The sequence below is a fragment of the Phacochoerus africanus genome, chromosome 4 (genome assembly GCF_016906955.1).
Source record: "Phacochoerus africanus isolate WHEZ1 chromosome 4, ROS_Pafr_v1, whole genome shotgun sequence".
NCBI classification, from domain to species: Eukaryota; Metazoa; Chordata; class Mammalia; order Artiodactyla; family Suidae; genus Phacochoerus; species Phacochoerus africanus.
In genome coordinates this window covers 136,475,358-136,500,795 of record NC_062547.1, presented here as the reverse complement: position 1 = coordinate 136,500,795, position 25,438 = coordinate 136,475,358, and the positions used below count along the sequence as shown (strand labels likewise).

The window sequence follows — 25,438 nt, the reverse complement described above, 5'->3', positions numbered from 1 at the left end:
ACGCCGGGCGTGACGTCACCACGCCGGCGGCCGCCATTACAGAGCCGAGCTCCAAGGCTAGAGCGAGCGGAGGAGGTCAGTGGCCGGTAGCCGAACACCGAGGGGCGAGTCAACTGGGCAGCGCTACTGCCGAGCAGCCTTCAGCAGCCACACAAGAACCCCGGGGGCCGACGGCAGCGTGTGCGTGTGGCCCGTGTGCGGGCGGCGGCGCGGGAGTAGCGCGGAGCGGCAGCCGGTTCGGGCGGGTGGCATCATGGACGAGAAGGTGTTCACTAAGGAGCTGGACCAGTGGATCGAGCAGCTGAATGAGTGCAAGCAGCTGTCCGAGTCCCAGGTCAAGAGCCTCTGCGAGAAGGTGAGCTGCACTCCGGCTTCGGGAGCCGGGGCGGGCCGAGCCCGCCGAGAAGGAAGCAGCCGCGGGGAGGGTGCAACATGGCGGAGGCCAGCGGCCCCGGCCCCCGAGCCTCCCAGACCGGCCCCCGGCGCGGCCCGGCGGCGGCTCCCGGACGACCCGGCGCCCCCTGCCTCCCGCGCAGGGATTGGTTGTCGCTGCCACCGCCGCCTAAAATGGCGCCGTTCACCCGACTCCGGGGCTTCAGAGCTTCCCGGCCTTGGCTGGAAGCGAAGTGGCTTGGGGGGGGGGGTGCGGGGGAGCGGAGACCCTGCGGGTAAGGGTCAGGGACGGTTTTGATATCTGGGCACGAGGTCTTAGGTTCTACGGCCTGGGAATGGGGCCTGGGACTCTTCTGTGAGGTTGCTGGGAGGTTTCTTACTTGTACTCAGGCCGAATGCTTAGGTCCAGAGCTGTCCAGAGGGTCCCCCAGAGGCAAGCTTGTAGGCCGGATCCCGGGACCTATCTAATAAAGGTCACGCAGATTTAGCATCGTCTTGAGTGGTTTATGGTAAACTTCTCGAGCTGTGTTTTGCAGAGACTTACTAGTACATTTTTTCAAGAGTTTTTAAATGAACCTTTAATCTGAGTTTCAATGAAGGTCATGGTGGTAGTTATAGGGAGGAGTATAACTTATTTTTCATAGTTGGAAGAATTAGACATTTTGGTGAGTCATTCTACATAGGAGCTTTGGGATTGGAAATCAACTGTCAGTTTAATCTCTGATTTATATGCTGACTCAAATTGGATAGTATGAAACCCTTCTTTAAGTTTAAGGTTCTTGGCATTTTGCCATTTGTTTTTTAAATGAGCAACATAAACTGTTAAGACCAGCAGATTTTGTATCCTTGCTCTCTGCTGGAAAAGTTGTTAGTATATTTGTGACTTTAAGTAGTAAGTATGATATTAACAGCTGTTGATCGAGCTTTTGCTGTATTCCAGTCATTGTGTTTAGTGTTTAAATCCCACAAACGTTTAAAATGGAATGTTGTAGTCTGTTTTAGAAGTCCATTTTAAATGACCTAATTCTGATTTGTTTTTCCCAAGGAGTTGGGGAAACAGGTAGCCTGTTTAAGTCTTATAATTCAGTTTTCTAAAGTAGAGAAAATGCTGATCTCCACCATGAATGTTTCAACTTCTCTTTTTAAAAATAACTCTGCACCATCTTTAGTTCCACAGAATTGTGGAGTATCAACATTTTGTATTAGTGAAGAGAGTTATTAGAAAGCAATTACACTGACTCGTTTGTGGTTTGATGTGAAAATTAGATTCGTAAATTTGACATATACGCTCCTAAAACAGGCTTTTTCAGAAACTCTTCTGTGAATTACTGCAATTTAAGTAAGTCTAATTCAGATTTGTTTATCCCAAGCCTCAACAAAACTTATAGTTGATGAGGTGGCACATCATCTCTTGGAGCTGAATTTTAATGCCGGCAATGTAGAGCCTTTTGTTGCTTCTTGATCCTTAATTCTTTTACATCAGATGAAAATGACATTTGTTTAAAGTTTTGGAAGTGGGCTTTTAAAAATTGTTTAATGTATAGTGTTAGGTCTTAGTTTTTGGATACTGTAAGTGACGATTTTAAAGATTTCTAGAGTTGAGTACTTAACTCTATATAAAGACTTTGAGTCAGCAGTTGGCTAGATGACTAGTTATTTGTGTAGCAAACATTGCAACAGAGTAATGATGTGGTTGGAAGACCACTGGACTGTGAGTTAGACCTGGACACTGGTCCTTTTTCTGCCACCAAGTAATTGTGACCTTGAGGCAATCACTTCACTTGGTCCACATTTTCCTGTCTATAGAGTTAAAACATGTTCCAGGGTTCCTTCTAATCATTTGAGATTATACAATTGCATTTTAAAATAGCACTCTGTATTTAAATATTGAACACTTACTGGATATCCAAGATTGTTTACTTTTATGAGAGGAATGAAAAGCAATGAAAAATACTCATGCTTATTTTTAAGGATCTTGAATCTGGTTGTAAGTCAGTAGTAGGTAGACCACAGAAGTAAAGGGTCTGTGTTGGAGACCGCAGAAGATACTGGAATTATGGTGGGGCTGAAGCTTGATCCCCTTGGTAAATATTGTTTGCTATGTCTCTGTAATATCAAGATGGAGTGAGATTAATCAGTTTATGTTTAAATCCCCATTGCTCATCCACTGTGTAAAGATTTTAATTCTTGGAGCATATATACATATATATTTGAGGCTAGATTTTTCAAGACATGGGTCCTTTTGGAGGTTGTCACATAGCCTTCATACTGTTTTTAATTTGTAAGTATTCCATCTTTGGGAACTATATTAATCTTCCAAAATAAATTAACTTGAAGGCAGTTTTTTAGGTATAATAAGTCTTTCTAGTGAAACAAAAGTTCTCTTTTCACTATTAATGTTTGTGTGGCCAATAGCACAACTGGCAAAACCTGTATATTTTGAAAATCTTTAGTGGAAAACCTTTTTCATTAGTGTAATAATTAGCATAATTATTTTTCTTTTTAAAGAAAAGGTATTTGGTGGAGGTAGATATTTGGAAATAGTTGATAATTTCTTTGATTATAAGAAAGTATATTTATAGACCAGGGTGAATATGGTTTTTATGTTATTAACTATTTAAGCTTTTTCCCCACAAGATGTGACTAAGGTCTGTATCAAAGCCAAGGTTGTTGTGTGTGCAGTATACCTTGTCATTTTTGGGGATCATAATTTGTTGATTGTTTAAAAATTTGTGGTGAGTGAAGCAGTTTTGTCTGTAGGCACAGTTCTGTAGTCAGTGAGGTTAGTGCATCTGTGTATCTAGACTGGTATGTTTCTATCTACTGATTGGAAGAATAAGTAGTATCCACTTGCTTTTACATTAACTGTATTACAAGTCTTTTGTTAGAATCAGCAGTGGTTTCATTTAGGTGTGATTTTTGGCCTTGTGTTTTCAGGTCTTACCAAACTTGTGGAGAATGTTGTTTGATAGCCAGGTGTTTTGTTTTGTTTTGTTTTCCAGAGGAGTTCTTTACTTTTGTAGGTATGCTGTTTTCCACTGCTGTGCAGGCGCTATAAATAAAATGCAATCATTAAGGCTTCACTTAGTTTTAACATTTGTTACATGAGTATGGAAAAAGCAACCCTCTTCCTTCTAGTTGGATGACCTGCAAAATACTTGGCCAAGGTTAAATTCCTGTATGAAATGGATAATATATTTTTGTGTGTATGCATGTTTAATTTAAAAGGCCTTTTGGCTTATTTCCATAAAGATTAATTTGAATATTCAGAACAAGCAGTTGTGGGAGGAGCATGGTGAGGAATGTTGTTTTCATCATTCTTTCATGTACACTGGTCTCTTAACGGGTTTATGAGGCAGTGATCCTCGGTTATAGTTAGAAACCCGAGGCTCAGAAAGGTAAAATGACTTGATTATAGGGCTAAATAGAAATTGCTTGGGTTATGGATTGTAAGCCCAATGTTTTAGTCTTGCTTCACAGCCCCCTTCTCTTTTCTGAAATAGTGTTAATAATGAAAGATGCAGACGAATTGGGGCCAGATTGGGTTTTCGAATCAAGAATTCTGTAAAAGAAAGCTAACTTTGTGTTCTGATTGCTTGAAAACTTGCTATTCATGTCACATTCTGTTGTCTTAGTCTGTCCTAGAGGAGGAAACAGTAATTATTCTTGAATTTTGAAGGTGGCTAACTGTGTTTGCCTCTCACATAAGATTAGTGAGATGAAAGCCCCAGTTCATTTTCTGTATTTTCTCAGATAGTATAAATCATGATCCCAGAGACCGAGCTCTAAAATACTCTAATAAAGTGTAACTGACATTCATATTGTTTATTACAGTTTGTTAAAAAATGCCTTTTTATCCTTATAGCTTCCACAGTCAAGCCTGTTTGCCTGTGTGTATTTTGTGATCTCCCAGACCTGAAGCGGTAATGCAGTTGTTTTTGAGTTGACTTGTTGAGGGAACATCAAAAAAGTGAACAGTTCTTTGGTGGAGACACACAGGTTCCCCCAATTCTGCCTTTGTTTTCTCTCTCAGAGACAAGAGTTTTGTGTCTGTGTATGGGCTTTAGGGCTAAGTGAGACTCCTACTGTAGAAAGAATGATGGGCACTGGAGTTGCGATAACGCTGGTCTGGCGTTCCTTTCCCCATATCTCATTGTTAGTCAAGTTTGTCAGTTACCTTTTTCACTTTTTTGCTTAACCTGTTTCTCATTACTGTCCTCTGAAAAAACCTTCAATCTGCATTCCCCCATGCAAGTTGAGATCTGATAGGAACTAGAACTAGGAAGGGGAAAGATTTTGTTTGCTTGTTTTTGCTTTTTAGGGCCATACTTGGGCACGTGGAACTTGCCAGGCTAGGGGTGGAATAGGAGCTACAGCTGCCAGCCTACACCACAGCCACAGCAACGTGGGATACAAGCTGTGTTGGCAGCACGGGATCCTTAACCGGTGAGGCCAGGGATCAAACCTTCATCCTCATGGATACTAGTCGGGTTCATAACTGTCTGAGCCACAAGGGGAACTCCCTGTTGTTGTTTTAAATAGGTTTTCTTTTTGCTTTTTTTTTTTCCCAGTTTTAGAGCACAAGTGGTAGAAGAGGCTGAAGTAGAGAGATCTGGTTGTCTATAAATGGCTGGAGGTGGAGGGGTGGAATCTGAAAGAACTGTAAAGAACAATCTGGAACTCACTGCTTAATTTTGTCACAGTTCAAAGTTACTGTTGCCTATTGATATATTGGTGTTGTGGTTTGGGATGGACGAACAAAGCAGTGAGAGGTGTATCTGCATCTGCGTATTTTATAACCTGTGCATGACCAGCTGGCCAGTCACTCTGGCACACCCTGTTTCCACTTCTGCCTTAGTCATGTCGTTACTACCACAGGTGGGAATTTTTACCCTTCTTTTGTTGAGGGGCCCGAAAGAATGTTGAGCTTCTGTTCTAGAGAGCCCCTGGGAGACATCGATTATCTAGAGTCATGCAAAGTGTAATTCACACAGGTTATAGAATGTCAGTGATAGTTTTTATCACTTTTTAATGATTTTTATTTTTTCCATTGTAGTCAGTTTACAGTGTTCTGTCGTTTTTTCTACTGTACAGCAAAGTGACCCACACACATATATATACATTCTTTTTCTTACATTATCCTCTATCATGCTCCATGACAAGTGACCAGATATAGTTCCCAGTGCTATACAGCAGAATCTCATTATTTAATCCATTCTAAATGCAATAGTTTGCATCTCTCAACCCCAGATTCCCAGTCCATCCCACTCCCTCCCCCTTGGCAACCACCAGTCTGTTCTCCAAGTCCATAAGTTTCTTTTCTGTGGACAGGTTCATTTGTGTCATGTGTTAGATTCCAGATATAAGTGATATTATATGATATTTGTCTTTCTCTTTCTGACTTCACTTAGTATGAACATCTCTGGTTGCATCCATGTTGCTGCAAATGGCATGATTCTGTTCCAGAGAAGTAGTAGTATTCCATTGTGTATGTATACCACATCTTAATCCATTCATATGTCAGTGGACATGTAGGTTGTTTCCATATCTTGGCTATTGTGAATAGTGCTGCACTGAACATATGGGTGCATGTGTCTTTTTCGAGGAAAGTTTTTTTCCAGATATATGCCCAAGAGTGGGATTGCTGGGTCAAATGGTAGTTTTGTATTTAATTTCCTGAGGTACCTCCATACTGTTTTCCATAGCGGTGGCATCAGTTTACATTCCCACCAGTGGTGTAGGAGGGTTCCCTTTTCTCCACACCCTCTCTAGCACTTGTTATTTGTGGACTTATTAATGATGGCTATTCTGACAGGTGTGAGATGACACCTCATAGTAGTTTTGATTTGCATTTCTCTAATAATCAGTGATGTTGAGCATTTTTTTCATGTGCTCAGTGATACTATTAACTATGTGACAATATACATTTGCTTTTGGAATACATTCAACCAAAATTTGTTATGCCTCCTTACATGTATTTTAAGTTTTTTTTTTTTTTTTTAGCTTTGTCTTAATAGCATTATTGTAGGGATTTGTTTTTTGCTCTGATAGCAGGGTTTCAGATTAGTCAAGAGGTTGAACTTGTAGTAAACTCTAGATAGGAGTGGTTTCAGAATTTTCATGCTCCTGGTAATCAAGCGAATTGTCTTCCTCTGCTGCCCATCATTTGTATATTAGCAGTAGTGTCTGCTATCTATTTCTGTTGGGTGATTTTGACTTTCAATAGAAAGGCTTAAGAAGTAAAGTGCTTTAGGATTGAAGTAGAATTTTGGTCTTAAAAAGAACGTTAAAGATCCTCTAGGCCAAGTCACCTTTCACAGATGAGGTAGGACACTGAGACTCAGAGTGATTGAATCTCATTCAAGATGGATTATTGTGAAGAGTTTTAAGACGGTTGTGTATATAGCAGCAGTTCTCAGTTTAGTAGATTAATGTTTTTCCCCCATGCAGCAACGATTGGGACTGTTTATTTAATTCACGCACATGTGTGTGTTCGTTGGTAAAGATGGGGGACAGTCTGTTATTGCATGTGAGACATAGAGCTTAAAGGAAAATAGTCCTTCGTTTTGGTCAGAGTTGTGAAGATTATTTGACAGAAACAGATGGGAAAACAATTACGTATTTCCTTCTTACACAGTTTTACAATTATCCTTCATCCCTGATCTTTGTCTTTCTGTTAGACCCTAAACCAAATAGCAAATACTTGTTTCTAGAACATTATATGAAGGATTATATAATACTTTTAAATTATAGTTATACAGATTTTAATCAAACACCGAAATGTTTCATAAAATATTAGAGACATCTGATCAGTGTAATTAATGAAAGATAAGTAATATGAAGAGGAGTTCCCGTCGTGGTGCAGTGGTTAACGAATCCGACTGGGAACCATGAAGTTTCGTGTTCTATCCCTGCCCTTGCTCAGTGGGTTAAGGATCTGGTGTTGCCATGAGCTATGGTGTGGGTCGCAGACGCGACTTGGATCCTGTGTTGCTGTGGTTCTGGTGTAGGCCAGTGGCTACAGCTCCGATTGGACCTCTAGCCTGGGAACCTCCATATGAAGGGGGAAGCGGCCCAAGAAAAGGCGAAAAGACAAAAAAAAAAAAAAAGGTAATATGAAGAAAGATTTGTTACTTGAAGATAATTAACTCAAGAATCATTTGCTTCCAGGGCTAATAAGGTCCTACCTTGTGTATCACACTAAAATAAAAGTCTAGCCACATACAATAATTTATCATGAACCTTAACTTTTTTTTGCAGTTACGTGAAAATCAAAGAAACTAACCTTTTAATTCATAAAAACAGTATAAAGTAAGTTGAAATTCCCTTAGGATATTGAAAAGCTTGATTCTTGTAAATTTAGTTATTTTGCTTTTTCAAAAAGTTTTCAAATGTCTTCAATTTTTACTTAAACTAAGAAGTAAAATTTGGAGTTCCCGTCGTGGCTCAGTGGTTAATGAATCCAACTAGGAACCATGAGGTTTCGGGTTCAATCCCTGGCCTTGCTTAGTGGGTTAGGGATCCAGCATTGCTATGAGCTGTGGTGAAGGTCGCAGATGTGGTTCAGATCCTGCATTGCTATGGCGTAGGTTGGCGGCTTCAGCTCTGATTAGACCCCTAGCCTGGAAACCTCTGTGTGCCGCAGGAGTGGCCCTAGAAAAGGCAAAAAGATTCCCCCCCCCAAAAAGAAGTAAAATTCAAAAATTAATACTTTTTTTTCAGTTTTGCTTCTCTTAATGTCTGTGGCTGTTTTAGTAAATGTACTAAATGTACTAAACTGTTTTAGTAAATGTTAATTAACATTTAATTAATGTTAAATTAACTTCAACTAGAGTTCTAGTGAACATTAATTGGAATTAATAATAATATTTTTAATAGATACCTAAGAACATCCAGCACCCTATGAATACTCAAAGAATACGTGTGGACATTTTGTGTAAGAGGAGAAATAACTGGAGTTCCCTAATGGCTCAGCAGGTTAAGGATCTGGCTTTGTCACTACTATAGCACAGGTTTGATCCATGGCTTGGGAACTTCCACATACTGCGAGCACAGCTAAAAAGTTTTTAGGAGAGGAGAAATAGATAGTATATATACATGGAATGAAAAGTTGGAACTCTGGAATGAAAAATGCTAGTTAAATCAGAAGATGACACTTTATGAAGTAGCTGAGAAGGAGGTACAGTCTTTTTATTACTGCATAACAAGTTGGGCATAGGTCCAGTTTTATAGTACGTATGAAACCAAAAATGTTAACACTGTTTTGCTCTGTAATCCCACAATTGAAAATTTCCTCAACGAAAATAATTCAAGAGCTCCTGCTTGTGGCACAGTGGGGTCCAGCACCGAGACGTAGGTTCCATCCCCGGCTGGCCGTATTGGGTTAATAAGGGATCTGGTGTTGCTGCAGCTGCAGTGTCGGTTCCAACTGTAGCTCAGGTCTGATTCCTGTCTTGGGGTGGCCAAAAAAAGAAAAAGAGAAAGAAGAGAAATAATCCAAATAAACAATACTGTATGTATAGATCTGTTCGGGAGCATGTTATACAGCAGTTTACTTGGTGATCTTACAGTGCTGTAGGAGATGAGATAGTGAATATGAAACTTCGGGACACAATGAAGTGTTAACCAATTGTAAACTGAAAGGAAATACAAAGAAATGAGAATATTTTTGTTGGTGTGGTAGAAATGAGATTAGCCATATTCTTAGAGTTTCACCACTGAAGTACATACTCAACATTTTATTGTTTTCCAGTCATTTTATACAAATAATTTTTACATTGCTGTAATCATTTTGCGTTTTTAAAACTGTTTCCTTGATTTAATAATGTAAAAATGCCTAAATGTGTTGCATAGCTTTTTTTTTAAACTGTGTAAGTAGAAATGATACTACACTTGTACCCTTTAAGGAAATTAATGTATATGTATACAAAAATTTTTTTAACTTTCACAGTTACTTGTGATAAACTGTTATTAATGGGATAGCTTGTTCAAGTTTTAACCTTGTTCTAGGAAGGTTTGTCCCTTGGATTCATTTCAGTCTGTATCATTTGGCAGAATTTCAGTATGGTTCCAATATCACTATGGTGGTGATTATATTATTTTTAAAAACTTGATCTTAATTCTTTTTTCAAATATTAATTTTATTAGCTGAGGCATTTGAAGTCCTAGAAAACAATGTTTTAGAGGAGACAAAGTTTACATTGTGTATGTTTTGCTTTTGCTTCCATGCATAGTTCAAGTGACCTGAGACTTTAAGTTATGGATGGGAATCAATACCAGAGAGTGAAAAGATAGTTAACTAAAAAATGGTAAATCTCTGAAGTTATTTTTATTTTATTTTGTCTTTTTGCCTTTTCTATAGCCTCTCCTGCGGCATATGGAGATTCCCAGGCTAGGGGTCTAATCAGAGCTGTAGCCACTGGCTTATGCCAGAGCCACAGCAATGCAGAATCCGAGCTGCCGACCCTACTACACCACAGCTCACAGCAATGCCAGATCCCCATCCCTCTGAGCAAGGCCAGGGATTGAACCCAAAACCCCATGGTTCCTAGTCGGATTCGTTAATCACTGTGCCATGACGGGAACTCCTCTAATGTTAATTAAGTGACTTTATTGAAAGTCTGGTTCTACCTTTTTCTCTGTTTATTTTTTATTAATATAGTTGATCTACAATGTTCTGTCAATTTCTGCTGTATGGCAAAGTGACCCAGTTATATATACACACATTTTTTTTTCTTAGATTATCTTCTGTCATGTTCTATCACAGGTGATAGGATATAGTTCCCTATGCTCTGCAGCAGGACCTGCCATTTACTTTGAGTATTTATCTAGAGAGTTGAAATTGTATAGCTGTGTTTGAAACTGATGGTTGGTGAAGGTCTGCGAGCACTCAAGATGTCTCATTAAAGAAAGTTTCCCATTGGGTGACCCAGAGAGGGGCTTCTATTAGGGGCTTCTGGGATTTATAAGACCTGAGTCCTTGTGATAGCTCAGCCTCTCTCAGATCTTTCTTCTTTGATTAGTTTTCCTGATTGTAGAATAATTTTTTAAAACAGGATGTCTGCACTCTTTATTGTTCTGATGTTCTAGGAATAGTGTATTTTGGTGTAGTAATCATCTCAGAGCTCATAATTTGAGACCAAAAATCAAAAACTATATTTAAGATTGGTCCTTTGGATCCCAATTGTTCTGGTCCAAAATTTGGTAAGAGGGGAAGAGCCAGCTTTAACTTTCCCAGGTTGAGAATGTTCACCTTATTGATGCAGTCAACTTGCCCTTTTGGAGGTCATTTTGGTAGCGTCAACAACAACAACAACAAGGAGTTCCCGTGTGGTGCAGTGGTTAACAAATCCGACTAGGAACCATGAGGGTCCAGGTTCCATCCCTGGCCTTGCTCAGTGGGTTAAGGATTCAGCATTGATGTGAGCTGTGGTGTAGGTTGCAGACGTGGCTCGGATCCCACGTTCCTGTGGCTCTGGCATAAGCTGGTGGCTACAGCTCCGATTAGACCCCTAGCCTGGAAACCTCCATGTGCCATGAATGCAGCCCTAGAAAAGGCAAAAAGACAAAACAACAACAAGAAACTACTGAATATACTAATAGGTCTATTTTATAATATCTTTCATATAGAAGAAAAATGCCTGCATGTGAATACAAGAGAGCAAACACTAGGATAGACATTGAAGCCCCCACCCTATTTGTAATCCTTCAGGAAATACTCTTACATCCACTGTGAGAAATTAGCCCCTTCTATATATGTATACATTATTATTATTATTTATCTTTGTAGGGCCGCACCCACAGTGTATGGAAGTTCTCAGGCAAAGGGTCTAATTGGAACTACAGTTACCATCCTACACCACAGTCACAGCAATGCTGGATCCTTAACCCATTGAGCGAGGCTAGGGATCAAACCCGTGTCCTCTGATTTGTTACTGCTGAGCCACGACGGGAACTCCCGTGTATGCATTATGAACTCTGCAATTATATTAAGAAAAATCAGGCTGCTGAACAGTATTGTTTCTGGTTTTAAAATGAGAAGGAACAGTTCCCTGGTGGCTCAGCCAGTTAAGGATCCAGCATTATCATTGCTCTGGCACAGATTCAGTCCCCAGTCCTGGAACTTCACATGCCTTGGGCACAGCCAAAAAAAGAAAAAGCGAAGGAAAGGAAAACTGTTATGTTTCTTTAGGCATATACTGGGGATGTATGATTTGTAAACAAGGTTTTGAAAAGGTATACTTCAGAGTCCTATTGGTGGTTACTTTGCCTAAGAGGAATGGGATTCTGGAGAGTGGTCAAAGGGGACATTTAATTTTGTACCTTCTTCAGGTGGATGGGTTCTGCCTCCTTCTACTTGAGAATGAAATTCTGTTTTTTACAGGCTTCTGTCCTCTACCTAGATACCTGGGCATTTTTCTGTATGGCTATTACCTATTATTTTTTCGTTCTCCAGAGAACTTGGTACCATTTTCCAGACCTGTACTTAGACTTTTGTCCTGGAAGATGTACATGATTTTCCCTGAGGATTACCTATCCAAATATATTTGATTCCTTTAAAATATATATTAAGTGCTTTCTATATCTTGGTCATTGTTCTAGTGAGGTGCTATGTGCACAGTGGTGAATAAAATGAATCTGGTGGTATTTTTAATAATTTTTTTATTTTCATTTTTATTTATTTATTTATTGGTCTTTTTTGGTCTTTTTCCAGGACTGCACCCACGGCATATAGAGGTTTCCAGGCTAGGGGTCTAATCGGAGCTGTAGCTGCCAGCCTATGCCACAGCCATAGCAATGCCAGATCCAAGCCACGTCTGTGACCTCCACCACAGCTCATGGCAATGCTGGATCCTTAACCCACTGAGCAAGGGCAGGGATCAAACCCGAAACCTCATGGTTCCTAGTTGGATTCGTTAACCACTGAGCCACGATGGGAACTCCTGGTGATAATTTTTTAAGCTGTGACTTTGTTGCATGGAAATTAAGTTGGAGGCAGGAAGAATGGAAACAGTGACTTTGGTGTGGAGGCCAGCACAGTAATCCAAGTGAACTGATGGTGGCTTGGACTGGGTAAAAAAGATAGAAGCATATGGATTGAGATCAATTTTTTGCTTTTTGGTTTTTTGTTTGTTTGGTTTTGGGTTTTTGGTACACCCGCAGCATGTGTAAGCTCCTGGGGCAGGGATCAAACCCATGCCTCAGCAGCAACCTGAGCCACAGCAGTGACAGTGCCAGTTCCTTAACCACTAGGCCTCCAGGGAAGAGGTATTTTTTTTTTTGGAAGGATAGTGGGCAAGATTTGTCAGTGGGTTGGTCGCTGAATACCAACCCACTGGTTAGGCTTTAAGCTCTACTCCATCTCAAATCCACATCCATAGTCCGACCTCTGAAATCCTAAATTCACTCATCAAATTTTCTACCAGTGGATCTTTGTTCTAATACTAAGCTTTGATTTGTTTCCAGTCCATATCCATCCTCCATTCCCCCCTACATTTCTTACGTGTGTGACTGTCATCATGACTTGCCTGGCTGCAACTGGGGTGTTTCCTAGGATGCAGGCTTTCCATGCTAAAACCAGGGTAATTTGTCAACCTGCCTCCACTCTCTTCTGCCCTCTTCTCTGCTCTTATGTGCTGTGCTTTAGCCATGTTAGCCTTTTCCTCTTAACTTGTTGGACTTTATACACATGATTGCATCTACCTGTGTTGGATGTCCTCCCATTTTCTACCCCCATCTCCTTCCTGTAACTCTCGCCCATTCTTTGTACCTCAGGCAGTTTTTATAACTTGTTTGTGAGAGTGGAACACTGCTGCTTACCCTAGCAGGTCATAGCACTCAGCTCTTTATTTTGTTACGATCTTTTATCATCTGCCTCTTCTGCTCCATTGTGTGCTTTTAAGGGCTGTGTTGTTTGTTGTGATATCTTAGACTTACAAAGTGGCTTCCATAGGTTACTCTCTCCTTTTCTTTAATGGCACTTAGTACAGTCTGTATACTTTGTTACCGGATTACTTGTTTGTGGTCATTCCCCTACAACTTTTCCCCAACCCTGGAGCTACCACAGGGCCTGGCACATAGTATCACTCAGATAGTTAAACAAAACATTATTTCCTAACGCATTTCACAGTTTTTGGCATACAGTAAATAATAAACGAGTGTTGAAATGAATAGTAGAGTTTCTACTGAGTGGAATATTACGTTGTTCTTGAAAGTAATGTTTGAATTTGTGGTTACATGAGGGAACACATAGGATACTAAACATTTTTCTAAAAGCAGCATAAAAACCATGTATTGGGAGTTCCCGTCGTGGCGCAGTGGTTAACGAATCCGACTAGGAACCATGAGGTTGCGGGTTCGATCCCTGCCCTTGCTCAGTGGGTTAACGATCCGGCGTTGCCGTGAGCTGTGGTGTAGGTTGCAGACGTGGCTCGGATCCCGCGTTGCTGTGGCTCTGGCGTAGGCTAGTGGCTACAGCTCCGATTAGACCCCTAGCCTGGGAACCTCCATATGCCGCGGGAGCGGCCCAAGAAATAGCAAAAAGACCAAAAAAAAAAAAAAAACCATGTATTGAATAGTCACAGTTGTAAAACAAGTTTATTTTTTTTTCATTTTTATTTTTTCCATTATAGTTGGTTTACAGTGTCGTCAGTTTTCTACTGTACAGCAAATTGACCCAAACGAGTTTATATTTTGATATAAAGACTGTAATAAGTAAGTCAAAATACAGACAAAATTTTAATGTCTTCAAAAATTTTTTTTAGAAAAGATAAATAGGACTAAGAAATCTCTCCTTATAGCCTGGAATCCTAGAGTGCATTAAAATTGAACTCTAAAGCTAAGGAACTAGATGCCCGAGTGTCTTGCTCCATTTTTATTGATTTTATATGGCTATTTATTTTAATAGTAATCTCTCTAGTGTTTAGTTAGATGGCAACTGATGGGTCTGAAAACTCAGGATAGTGATGAGAGGAATGGGACTATGCATCTTGATATACTTTTTTTTTTCCAGGAATGAAGGGCAAAACAGTGGATAGATTCTAGTCATAGCATGTCCTCTTAATTTAATGGGATCATAATTGCCTGCAATTTCACCTTATGCTAAGTCTTCCCTTGACAGCTACTTAAAGTATAACTTAAACATATCTGAAATATAACTAGGTATGTCTTTGTTGATGTTGTTTAATGCCAAATATTTTGGTTTATTTTTTTTTCCACCTGTAGGCTAAAGAAATCCTGACAAAAGAATCCAACGTGCAAGAGGTTCGATGTCCAGTCACTGTCTGTGGAGATGTGCACGGGCAATTTCATGATCTCATGGAACTGTTTAGAATTGGTGGCAAATCACCAGATACGAATTACCTGTTTATGGGAGATTACGTTGACAGAGGATATTATTCCGTTGAAACAGTTACTCTGCTTGTAGCTCTTAAGGTAATTTCAGTTTTATGTCTGAGCATTTTGAATTGGGTAAGACAATCCTCTTGAATTTCTTTTCCAGTCGTCTTTGGTTTTCTCCATCTGAATGTTAGCTTTTAGAATAAAACTCCACCTTTGTAGATATTTTTGAAGCATTATAAAGGAACAAAGGTTTCAGATGTTTATATTCTTTGACATAATATTTCTATTATTAAAATTTTACTGAGGGAGAATTTAATAAGAGGAAAGGAGCTTTATTTAGGTGAAAACATAAATTGTAGCATTATCTTTAATACCAGAAAAAGAATTGATATATTGGAGTTCCCTTGTGGAGCAGAGGGTTAAGTATCCAGCAGTTGTTACTGCAATGGCTGAGGTTGTTGCTGTGGTGTGGGCTAGATCCCTGGTCCCAGGAACTTTCACATGCCATAGGCACGGCCAAGAAAAGAAAAAGAATTGAAATAAATAACTAACAATAAGTGAATATTTAAATTATGGTTTATCTCAGTGGAGTAGTTTGTAGCCATTAAACATGACATGTAACCTAGAGCAATGGGAGTGATAAAGAAAGCAGGTTGTTTTGTACCAGCTGTAGCTTTGGGGAATTTGCAAAGATCTGAAGGTGAAACAAAACAGTGAAGAGCTTTTTAGGATGGTCTTTCTCTTAAAAGAAATTATTTGACTTGACTTTGGGGGAGAAAACTTTATTAAAGAATATGTAGGAGTTCCCATCATGGCTCAGTGGTTAACGAACCCGACTAGCAACCATGAGGATGTGGGTTCGATCCCTGGCCTCACTCAGTGGGTTAAGGATCCGGCATTGCCATGAGCTGTGATGTAGGTCACAGACGCGGCTCAGATCCTACATTGCTGTGGCTTTGGCGTAGGCCGGAGACTACAGCTCCGATTAGACCCCTAACCTGGGAACCTCCGTATACCGCGGTGCGGCCCTGAAAAGGCAAAAGACAAAAAAAGACAGATTATGTAGACTGGTGAGATGGCTGCCAAGATCTAGTATTGGAAAAGCAGTTAGGTGTGGTTTTGGCAAGAGCTGCATTTTAGGCAATTAATAAAATGTAAATGTTTGTGAAGCTACTAGTCTGAATCTTGTAAAGTGCTACAAAACATTTTTGGAGGTGGTTATGTTTTGCATCTCTAAATTGTAGTAGTTGAATTAAAGGATGGTAAGTTTTCTCTAGTAACTCTGGATACTTGGAAAGCAGCCTTGCAAGCTATCCTTTACTTTAAAAGCCCAGGGTGAATCCCAGTGCTCAGAGGAGTAATGAATATGCTACCTTTAAGAATTCACGTTTGAAAGTGTCAGGGGTTGAATTGTGCCACTACCACCTGTTCCCCACATTGATGTGTTGAAGTCCTAACTCCCAATACCTCAGAAGGTGTCTGTCTGCATTGGATACAGTGTTTGAAGAGGTAATGAGAGTATAAAGTGAGGTCATATGAATGAGCTCTAATCCAGCCTGACTGGTGTCCTTCTAAGAAGAGATCAGGACACAGATTCAGAGGGAAGATGACGAAAAGACACACGGAAAAGATGGCCATTTTCTAGTCAAAGGGGAGAGAGGGGCCTTCAGAAGAAACCACTCCTGCTGACACCGTGATCTTGGGACTTGTAACCTCTAGAAACTGTGAGGAAATAAATACCTATTGTTTAAGGCTTCTGGTCTGTGGTACTTTGTATGGTAGCCCTAGGAGACTATTAGAGTTTGGTATCTATACACACACAAAAAAATGAACATAGATACCTCATACCATATATTTAGATGGACCATAATTGATCATAGACCTAAGTATGGGTGCTAAAACTGTGAAACTTCTAAAGTAAAACATAGAAGCGTTCCTGTAGTGACTCAGCGAGTTAAGGACCTGACATTATCTCTGTGAAGATGCAAGTTCAATCCCTGGCTTTGCTCAGTGGGTTAGGGATCTGGCATTCTTTGAGCTACAGCATAGGCCAGAGTTGCCAGTCCAATTGACTCCTGGCTTTGGAACTTCCACATGCTGCAGGTGCAGCCATTTGAAATGATTAATTAAAATTAAAAATCTTTGTAACCTTGGAGTTATGTCATATTATGTCATGTGGTTATGTCATGGCTCAGTGGTTAACAAAGCCAGCTAGCATCCATGAGGATGTGGGTTCTATCCCTGGGCTCACTCAATGGATTAAGAATCTGGCGTTGCTCTGGGCTGTGGTATAGGTTGCTGATGTGACTCAGGTCTTGCGTTGCTCTGGCATAGGCCGGCAGCTGTAGCTCTGATTCTATTGACCCTTAGCCTGGGAACCTCCATATGCCGCTGGTGCAGCCCTAAAAAGACAAAAGCCAAAAAAAAAAAAAGAAATTTTTTTTTTTTTGTAACCTTGGGTTCAGCAAAGATGTCTTAGTTAAGATACTAAAAGCACAACCAATTAAAAATCTGATAGGCGTTCTCTTGTGCAGTGGGTTAAGCATCCGGTGTTGTCACTGCAGTGGCTTGGGTCGCTGCTGTGGTGTGGGTTTGATCATTGGCCTGGGAACTTCCTAAAACTGCAGGCAAGGCCCCAAAAAAAAAAAAAGGATAAATTGGACTGCATCAAAATTGATTATTTTGTTCTTCAAAAGACATCAGTAAGAAAAAGTATTTGTAGGAGTTCCCGTCGTGGCACAGTGGTTAACGAATCCGACCAGGAACCATGAGGTTGCAGGTTCGATCCCTGCCCTTGCTCAGTGGGTTAACGATCCGGTGTTGCCGTGAGCTGTGGTATACGTCGCAGACGCGGCTCGGATCCCACGTTGCTGTGGCTCAGGCAGCTGCATCTCCGATTAGACCCCTAGCCCGGGAACCTCCATATGCCGCAGGAGTGGCCCAAGAAATGGCAAAAAGACAAAAAAGAAAGAAAAAGTATTTGTATTCATATGTATACTTAAACCTGTAATAATAAGAAGGCAAATAATTTTCAGTAGACACAATATTTGAATAGATGTTTCCACCAGGAACATACATGAATGGCCAGTAAGCACATGAAAAGATGCTCAAACATATAGTTATCATCAGGGAGATGCAAATTAAAGTCAAAATCAGACCCATTAGAATGGCTTTTATTGGTTAGGTTTGTTACACGATGCGTTAGTTTGTTGGAGAGATTAGAACAAAGAAAAATGAAAGCATAGAGCATACAGAAACTTTTTGCATGAAGTATGATCACGGCAACGTTATTCATAATAGCCCCAAACTGCAGGCAACCCAGATGTTCAGCCTACTGGTGAGGGAAAAAAACAACAACAAAAAACATACATACATGTTATATATCTAGTATTGCCACACAGTGGAATACTGTGCAGTAATAAAAAGAGACAGATCACTGATCCATACAGAGATGAGTCTCAGAAATATTCTACTAAATATAGGAAGCCAGTTACACACCAAAAAACTACATATTGTATGATTCCATTTCTAGAGAAAGCAAATCTCAAGAGACACTATCAGTGGTTACTGCGTGGGAGTCAGGAGTGATTGCCAGCAGGCATGCAGGATCTTTGTGGGTTAATGGAAAAGTTCTAAAACGGGAATGTGATGGTTGTTGTGTAACTGTAACAAAACTCATGGATGGAGTTGTGCAGCCGATGATTATGCTTGGCATAAAGTTGGTGAAATTTGATTTTAATTGACATGGATGGGATTGGCAGATACCCCATGGGATAAATATCTGTTCAGTTCTGTGTGATATGGAGGGTGGGTGGGTGTGTTTGTGTTTGAGGGCAGGGTGGGGGTGTTTTTGAACATAACTGAAACTGTATTTTCCTGTAGAAAGCTTATTGGGTTGTCATTTGGTTTTCGAAGGATCCAGTTGTTTATGTTGTTTTCCTCTTTGTCATTTCAGGTTCGTTATCGTGAACGCATCACCATTCTTCGAGGAAATCATGAGAGCAGACAGATCACACAAGTATATGGTTTCTATGATGAGTGTTTAAGGAAATATGGAAATGCAAATGTTTGGAAATATTTTACAGATCTTTTTGATTATCTTCCTCTCACTGCGTTAGTGGATGGGCAGGTATGTAGGTCTTCCTAAAACTTATTGCTGGAGTTCCTGTCGTGGCACAGTGGTTAACGAATCCAACTAAGAACCATGAGGTTTCAGGTTCGGTCCCTGGCCTTGCTCAGTGGTTTAAGGATCCGGTGTGGCCGTGAGCTGTGGTGTAGGTTGCAGACGCGGCCCGGATCCCGCGTTGCTGTGGCTCTGGCGTAGGCCTGTGGCTACAGCTCCGATTCAGCCCCTAACCTGGGAACCTCCATATGCCGTGGGAGCGGCCCAAGAAATGGCAAAAAGACCCCCCCCCAAAAAAAAAAAAAAAAAACTTAACTGCTGATTATTTTCTAGAATGTGCTTTCTTAGCGTTTAGGTGCCAATAAGTCATTTTTCCATCCTCACTTCCCTTTGGGGCTTTTTTTGAAGTGCCTTCTTTATGTCAGGCCCTGAACTGTATGTTGGGACCACAGGGGTGGAAGATGTAGCCCATCCATTCTCTTCAGCTGTTTGTGGACATGTCGGCGTGGGGGTCAGGGTGAGGGATGTAATTAGCCATTTACTGATCTTGAGAAATGCACAAAAAAATTCCCAGGAAATTCTGTGGAGAGGAAGATAATAGTCTATGATGAAGGTAAAATCAAAGAAATGTTTTTTCTTAAAAGAGTTGGTTGAAGTTTGGGTGCAGTAGGGATAGTTCAGGAAGAATGGGAGTGTATCCCATAGTTTAAAGTGGGATGGAGTTCCCATCATGGCGCAGTGGTTAACAATCCAACTAGGATCCATGAGGTTGAGGGTTCGATCCCTGGCCTCGTTCAGTGGGTTAAGGATCCGGTGTTGCCATGAGCTGTGGCGTAGGTCGAAGATGTGGCTCTGGTGTAGGCCGGCATCTACAGCTCCAATTAGACCCCTAATCTGGGAACCTCCACATGCCTCGGTGCGGCCCTAGAAAAGGCAAAAAGATGGGGAAAAAAAATAAAAATAAAAAAAAATAAAGTGAAATGGGGTGGAAGAAAAAAAGACCCCCAGAAAGACCCTGCAGAAATAAGCCTAGTTCTAGTTCTGGCAGAATGCCGAAACACCAGTTGGGCCAAGTGATGTGGTCTGCTGCCTGCAGCTTAGTCCAGAATGTTTATGGTTTATTTTAGATGAGGGTAACATTGTAAACCACTCTTTTCAGATCTTCTGTCTACATGGTGGCCTCTCACCATCCATAGATACACTGGATCACATCAGAGCACTTGATCGCCTGCAAGAAGTTCCCCATGAGGTATTGATGCTTTCTTTTCAAGAAACATTAGAGAGAGGAAATGTTTAATTGTGACTTAATTACAAGTATTTTCTTGTTTAATTCTCAAAAAACGATCCCATGTGGTGTGAGCATTCTTGTTGACCTCGTTCTTCCGACGCTAACATTAAGAAAACTGCTGAGATCACAGTTGCTCTGCGATTGGGTTTAGGACCTAGGTGGTGGTTGTCTTTACAGCTTCTGTCTTAATTTCTAAACTCTACTGCCTAACATTGAAATTTGCACCCTAAAGGCAGATTAATTAGTATGGGCTTGTTGCTATTGGGACTTATTGATGTAGGCTGTGCCTGTTAAAAACATTTGAAAATAGTTTCTTATTTACTTGACCCAAATATTTGACGCAGTCTGCAAGTCCTTTTACCGTTTTCAGCAAACATCATTCAGAAAGTGTGGCTTAGGAGGGCGCAGCTTCTGATGAATTACTCAGATCGTGCATTTAACCAGGTTTGCAAGAGGTGGTCTAAAACTTAACTTGCTTTTTAGGGTCCAATGTGTGACTTGCTGTGGTCAGATCCAGATGACCGTGGAGGTTGGGGTATATCTCCTCGAGGAGCTGGTTACACTTTTGGGCAAGATATTTCCGAGACATTTAATCATGCCAATGGCCTCACGTTGGTGTCTAGAGCTCATCAGCTCGTGATGGAGGTATGTTCTGTATTTTGATGCTTGATTTGCTTTTTTATTTATTTATTTTTTCGTCTTTTCTAGGGCCACTCCTTTGGCATATGGAGGTTCCCAGGCTAGGGGTCAATCGGAGCTGTAGCCACTGGCCTACACCAGAGTCACAACAACTCAGCATCCGAGCCGTGTCTGGGACCTACATACACCACAGCTCACAGCAATGCTGGATCCTTAACCCACTCAGCGAGGCCAGGGATCGAACATGCAACCTCATGGTTCCTAGTCAGATTCGTTTCTGCTGCACCACGAAGGGAACTCCTTGATTTGCTTTTTAAGTAAACTTGAGGAAGATGTTAGGGAATTTTATGTTAATATATTTTAAATTACATGATTTATTAATATATTAATGAGAACATGCCATGTATTTTTCTGATGAGTTTACCATTATAGCATGTCTTATGGCTAGATGCCCACTAGAATAAAACCTCAAGGAGTTCCCCCTGTGGCAAAGTGGGAATACCAGCATTTCTGCAGCACCAGGATGCATGTTCTATAACCTGCATGGCACAGTGAGTTAAAGGATCCAGCATTTCGGCAGCTGTGGCATAGGTTGCCACTGTAGCTGGGGTCTGATCTCTGGCCCAGGAACTCCGTATGTCATGGGGCACCAGAAAAGGAGGAAAAAAAAAAAGAATCTCAAGGCTTTTGATCATAATGAGATTCATAGCTTCAGTGTTTTCAGAGAGTTCTATGACTGGGTAGTGCTTGAGATTTAAGGCTGGGAAAGTAAGGTGGGGAGAGGGAAATACACCATTTTTATGATCTCAATTTTACTTCATGTATTTAACATGTGTATGTATGGAGGAAAGTTTGGGAAGAAATATGCAAAGATGCTTAAGTGGTCCTTTGGATGGTAGTATTACAGGTGATTTAAAAGAAGAAACTAAAGAAACTAAAGGGAAATGATCTAAATTCTTAGCATAGAACATCGATGAGCATACTTATAAAATTAGGGTCCTGTTTAGATTAATGTGAACAAGATGTAAAAAGTAACTCAGGCATTCAGATGGACTTTGAGGGAATAAGGCTGGCATTACCAAAGGCATCTATCTCTCTTTTGTACCTGGGCAGTACAGGTGAGGACAGATTGACGGGAGTGTGTATATACCCCTGCAGGGAAAGTGTATATGCTCATTCTTAGATCATGTTTTTTTGGAGCTTATCTTTTTATAGTAGATTGGTTTTGTTCTTCTGGAAAAAATAAATAACATGTTTTGTTTTTTTAAATTGTGCAGGGTGTAGAAAATTATTAAATCATCCAGAAACAAAGCAATACTTTTCTAAGCCTTTTGGTGGAGGAGGGGAGATCTTTTCTCTCTCTTGAGAGGAGTCATTTAGTTGTGTAAGTAGGGAGTAAAATAGGTGTTTTTTTTTTCCTTTTCTTTTTTCTTTGCAGGGATATAACTGGTGCCATGACCGGAATGTAGTAACGATTTTCAGTGCTCCAAACTATTGTTACCGTTGTGGGAACCAAGCTGCAATCATGGAACTTGATGATACTCTAAAATACTCTTTGTAAGTATTTACACCTGAGTAGTTAGTTACTTGACTTTGTTAGTCTTAAGGGGAGGTTTAAGAATTCAGGAGCTCATGCTCAGTCCAGATTCTAATTTGATGCTTAAGTTCATTTGAAACAAATCAACGGAGATGTAGACCCTGATCTGAATTATTAGAATTTTAATTTTTAAATCCTTGATTTTACTGTAGAATTTATACAATATATCCTGAGAATGAGATTACAGATACAGTCTCTTAGTCTCTTTAAATTTTATTTAGTAGAACCTTTTTTCTAATGGCCTTAGAGGGAACCACAGTAAAAGTGTATCCTTTCTGGCTGAAGTTGGCTTGGCCCTTTGAGAAGGCATGCAGCTAGAAGACCCTTATTAAATGCACTCTTAGGCTACAGTTATTACATTAAGGTGTTGGAAAGGCGGGGGCAGAGGTGTGTAAAAATCTGCATGGAGATGAAATGTACACCATGGGGAATATAGTCATTCATGCTGCAGAAACTTTGTATGGTGACAGGTGGTTAACTAATCTAGGTGATTAATACATATTGTAATGTATAGAAATTTTGAAACCCTTTGTTGGACACTTGGAACTAACACGTTTGTAGATCAATTATACTTCAGTTTTTAAAAATACTATTGGAGTTCCCTGGTCACTCAGTGGTCTAAGCATTGTTACTGCTGTGGCTCAAGTTCCAATCCCTGGCCTGGGAACTTGCGCATACCTTGGGTGCAGCCAAAAAACCAAAAAGTATTTAAAAATGTGTAGCTTCAAAGACTTTTTTTTTTTTTGTCTTTTTAGGGCTGCACCTGCGGCATGTCAAAGTTCCCGGGCTAGGGGTCTAATCAGAGCTATAACTGCCGGCCTGTGCCACAGCCACTGCAATGCCAGATCCATTTCGCATCTGTGATCTGCACCACAGCTCACAGCAATGCCAGATCCTTAACCCATTGAGCAAGGCCAGGGATAGAACCCACAACCTCATCGTTCCTAGTCGGATTCATTTCTGCTGTGCCACAACAGGAACTCCCTCTATTTTTTTTTTTTTTAATTTTTTAGAGTTGATTTACAATGTTGTGTCAATTTCTGCTGCACAGCAAAGTGACCCAGTCATACATGCATATGCATTCCTTCTCCTATATTATCTTCAATCATGATCTATCCCAGGAAATTGGATATCGTTATACAGTAGGACCTTGTTTACCCATTCTAATGGAGTAGTTTGCATCTACTAACCCTAAACTCCCAGGCCATCCCACTCCCTTCCTTCTCCCCCTTTGCAACCACAAGTCTGTTCTCTATGTGTGTGAGTCTGTTCCTGTTTTGTAGATAGATTCATTTGTGCCATATTTTAGATTTCACATGGAAATGTTATACAGTAGTTTTCTTTTTGACTCACTTAGTATGATGATCGCTAATTGTATCCACGTTGCTGCCAATGACTTTATTTCCTTCTTTATGGCCGAGTGGTATTCCTTTGTATATTTGTGCCACATCTTTATCTTTTCCTCTGTCAGTGGACGTTTAGGTTGCTTCCATGTCTTGGCTGTTGCAAATAGTGCTGCAGTGAACATTGGGGTGCGTGTATCTTTTTGAATTATGTTTTTTTCTGGATATATACCCAGGAATGGGTTTGCTAGATCATATGGTAATTCTGTTTTTAGTTTTCTGAGGAACTTCCATACTGTTTTCCAAGCGGTTGTGCCAATTTACATTCCCACCAACAGTTTAGGAGGGTTCCCTTTTCTCCATAAGCTCTCCAGCATTTATCTGTGGACTTAATAATGATGGCCATTCTGACCAGTATGAGGTGTAGTTTCGATTTGCATTTCTCTCATAATTAGTGATGCTGAGCATCTTTTCATATGCCTACTGGCCAACTGTGTATCTTTTATCTTGGAGATTAAGCCCTTGTAGATTGCATCATTTGCAACTATTTTCTCCCATCCCTTAGGTTGTCTTTTTCATTTTTTAAATGGTTTCCTTTGCTGTGCAAACGCTTGTCAGTTTGATTAGTTTATTTTTGTTTTTATTTCTCTTGCCTTGGGAGACTGACCTAAGAGAAAAAGAAAACAATTATATAGTTTGTGTCAGAGTGTTTTGTCTGTGCTCTCTTCCTAGGAGTCTTATGGTGTCATGTCTTAATGTTTAAGTCTTGAAGCCATTTTGAGTTTATTTTGCGCATGGCATGAGGGTATGTTCTAGTTTCATTGATTCACATGGCAGCTGCTCAGTTTTCCCAACACCACTTGCTGAAGAGACTGTCAAAGACTACAGTATTCTTTATGGTAATTATCAGGACATTAATGTCTCGGGAGTATAAACAACAAATCTGTCTTGTTTTTCAGCTTGCAGTTTGACCCAGCACCTCGCAGAGGCGAGCCACACGTTACTCGTCGTACCCCAGACTACTTCCTGTAATGAAATTTTAAACTTGTACAGTATTGCCATGAACCATATATTGACCTAATGGAGATGGGAAGAGCAACAGTAACTCCACAGAGTGTCAGAGAATAGTTAACATTCAAAAAAAACTTGTTTTCACACGGACCAAAAAGATGTGCCATATAAAATACAAAGCCTCTTGTCATCAACAGCCGTGACCACTTTAGAATGAACCAGTTCATTGCATGCTGAAGCGACATTGTTGGTCAAGAAACCAGTTTCTGGCATAGCGCTACTTGTAGTTACTTTGCTTTCTCTGAGAGACTGCAGATAATAAGATGTAAACATTAACACCTCGTGAATACAATTTAACTTCCATTTAGCTATAGCTTTACTCAGCATGACTGTAGATAAGAATAGCAGCAAACAATCATTGGAGCTTAATGAACATTTTTAAAAATAAGTACCAAGGCCTCCCCTCTACTTGTGAGTTTCGAAATTGTTTTGTTTATTTTCAGGGATACCGTTTAATTTAATTGTATGATTTGTCTGCACTCAGTTTATTTCCTTTCTCAAATCTCAGCCTCATGTTGTTCTTTGTTATTGTCAGAACCTGGTGAGTTGTTTTGAACAGAACTGTTTTTTTCTTCCTCCTGTAAGACGATGTTACTGCACAAGAGCACTGCAGTGTTTTTCATAATAAACTTGTGAACTAAGAA

The 25,438-nt window shown here is 40.3% G+C and overlaps 1 protein-coding gene across 1 annotated transcript; it reads left to right on the top strand.

Moving 5' to 3' along the window:
- Positions 1-25,438, top strand: PPP2CA (protein phosphatase 2 catalytic subunit alpha). Its single transcript, XM_047778635.1, has 7 exons — positions 1-355; positions 14,617-14,826; positions 18,689-18,862; positions 20,016-20,105; positions 20,628-20,789; positions 22,222-22,340; positions 24,683-25,438. Exons 1-7 carry the CDS (start codon positions 254-256, stop codon positions 24,753-24,755), a joined length of 930 nt encoding a protein of 309 aa, XP_047634591.1. The 5' UTR covers positions 1-253; the 3' UTR covers positions 24,756-25,438.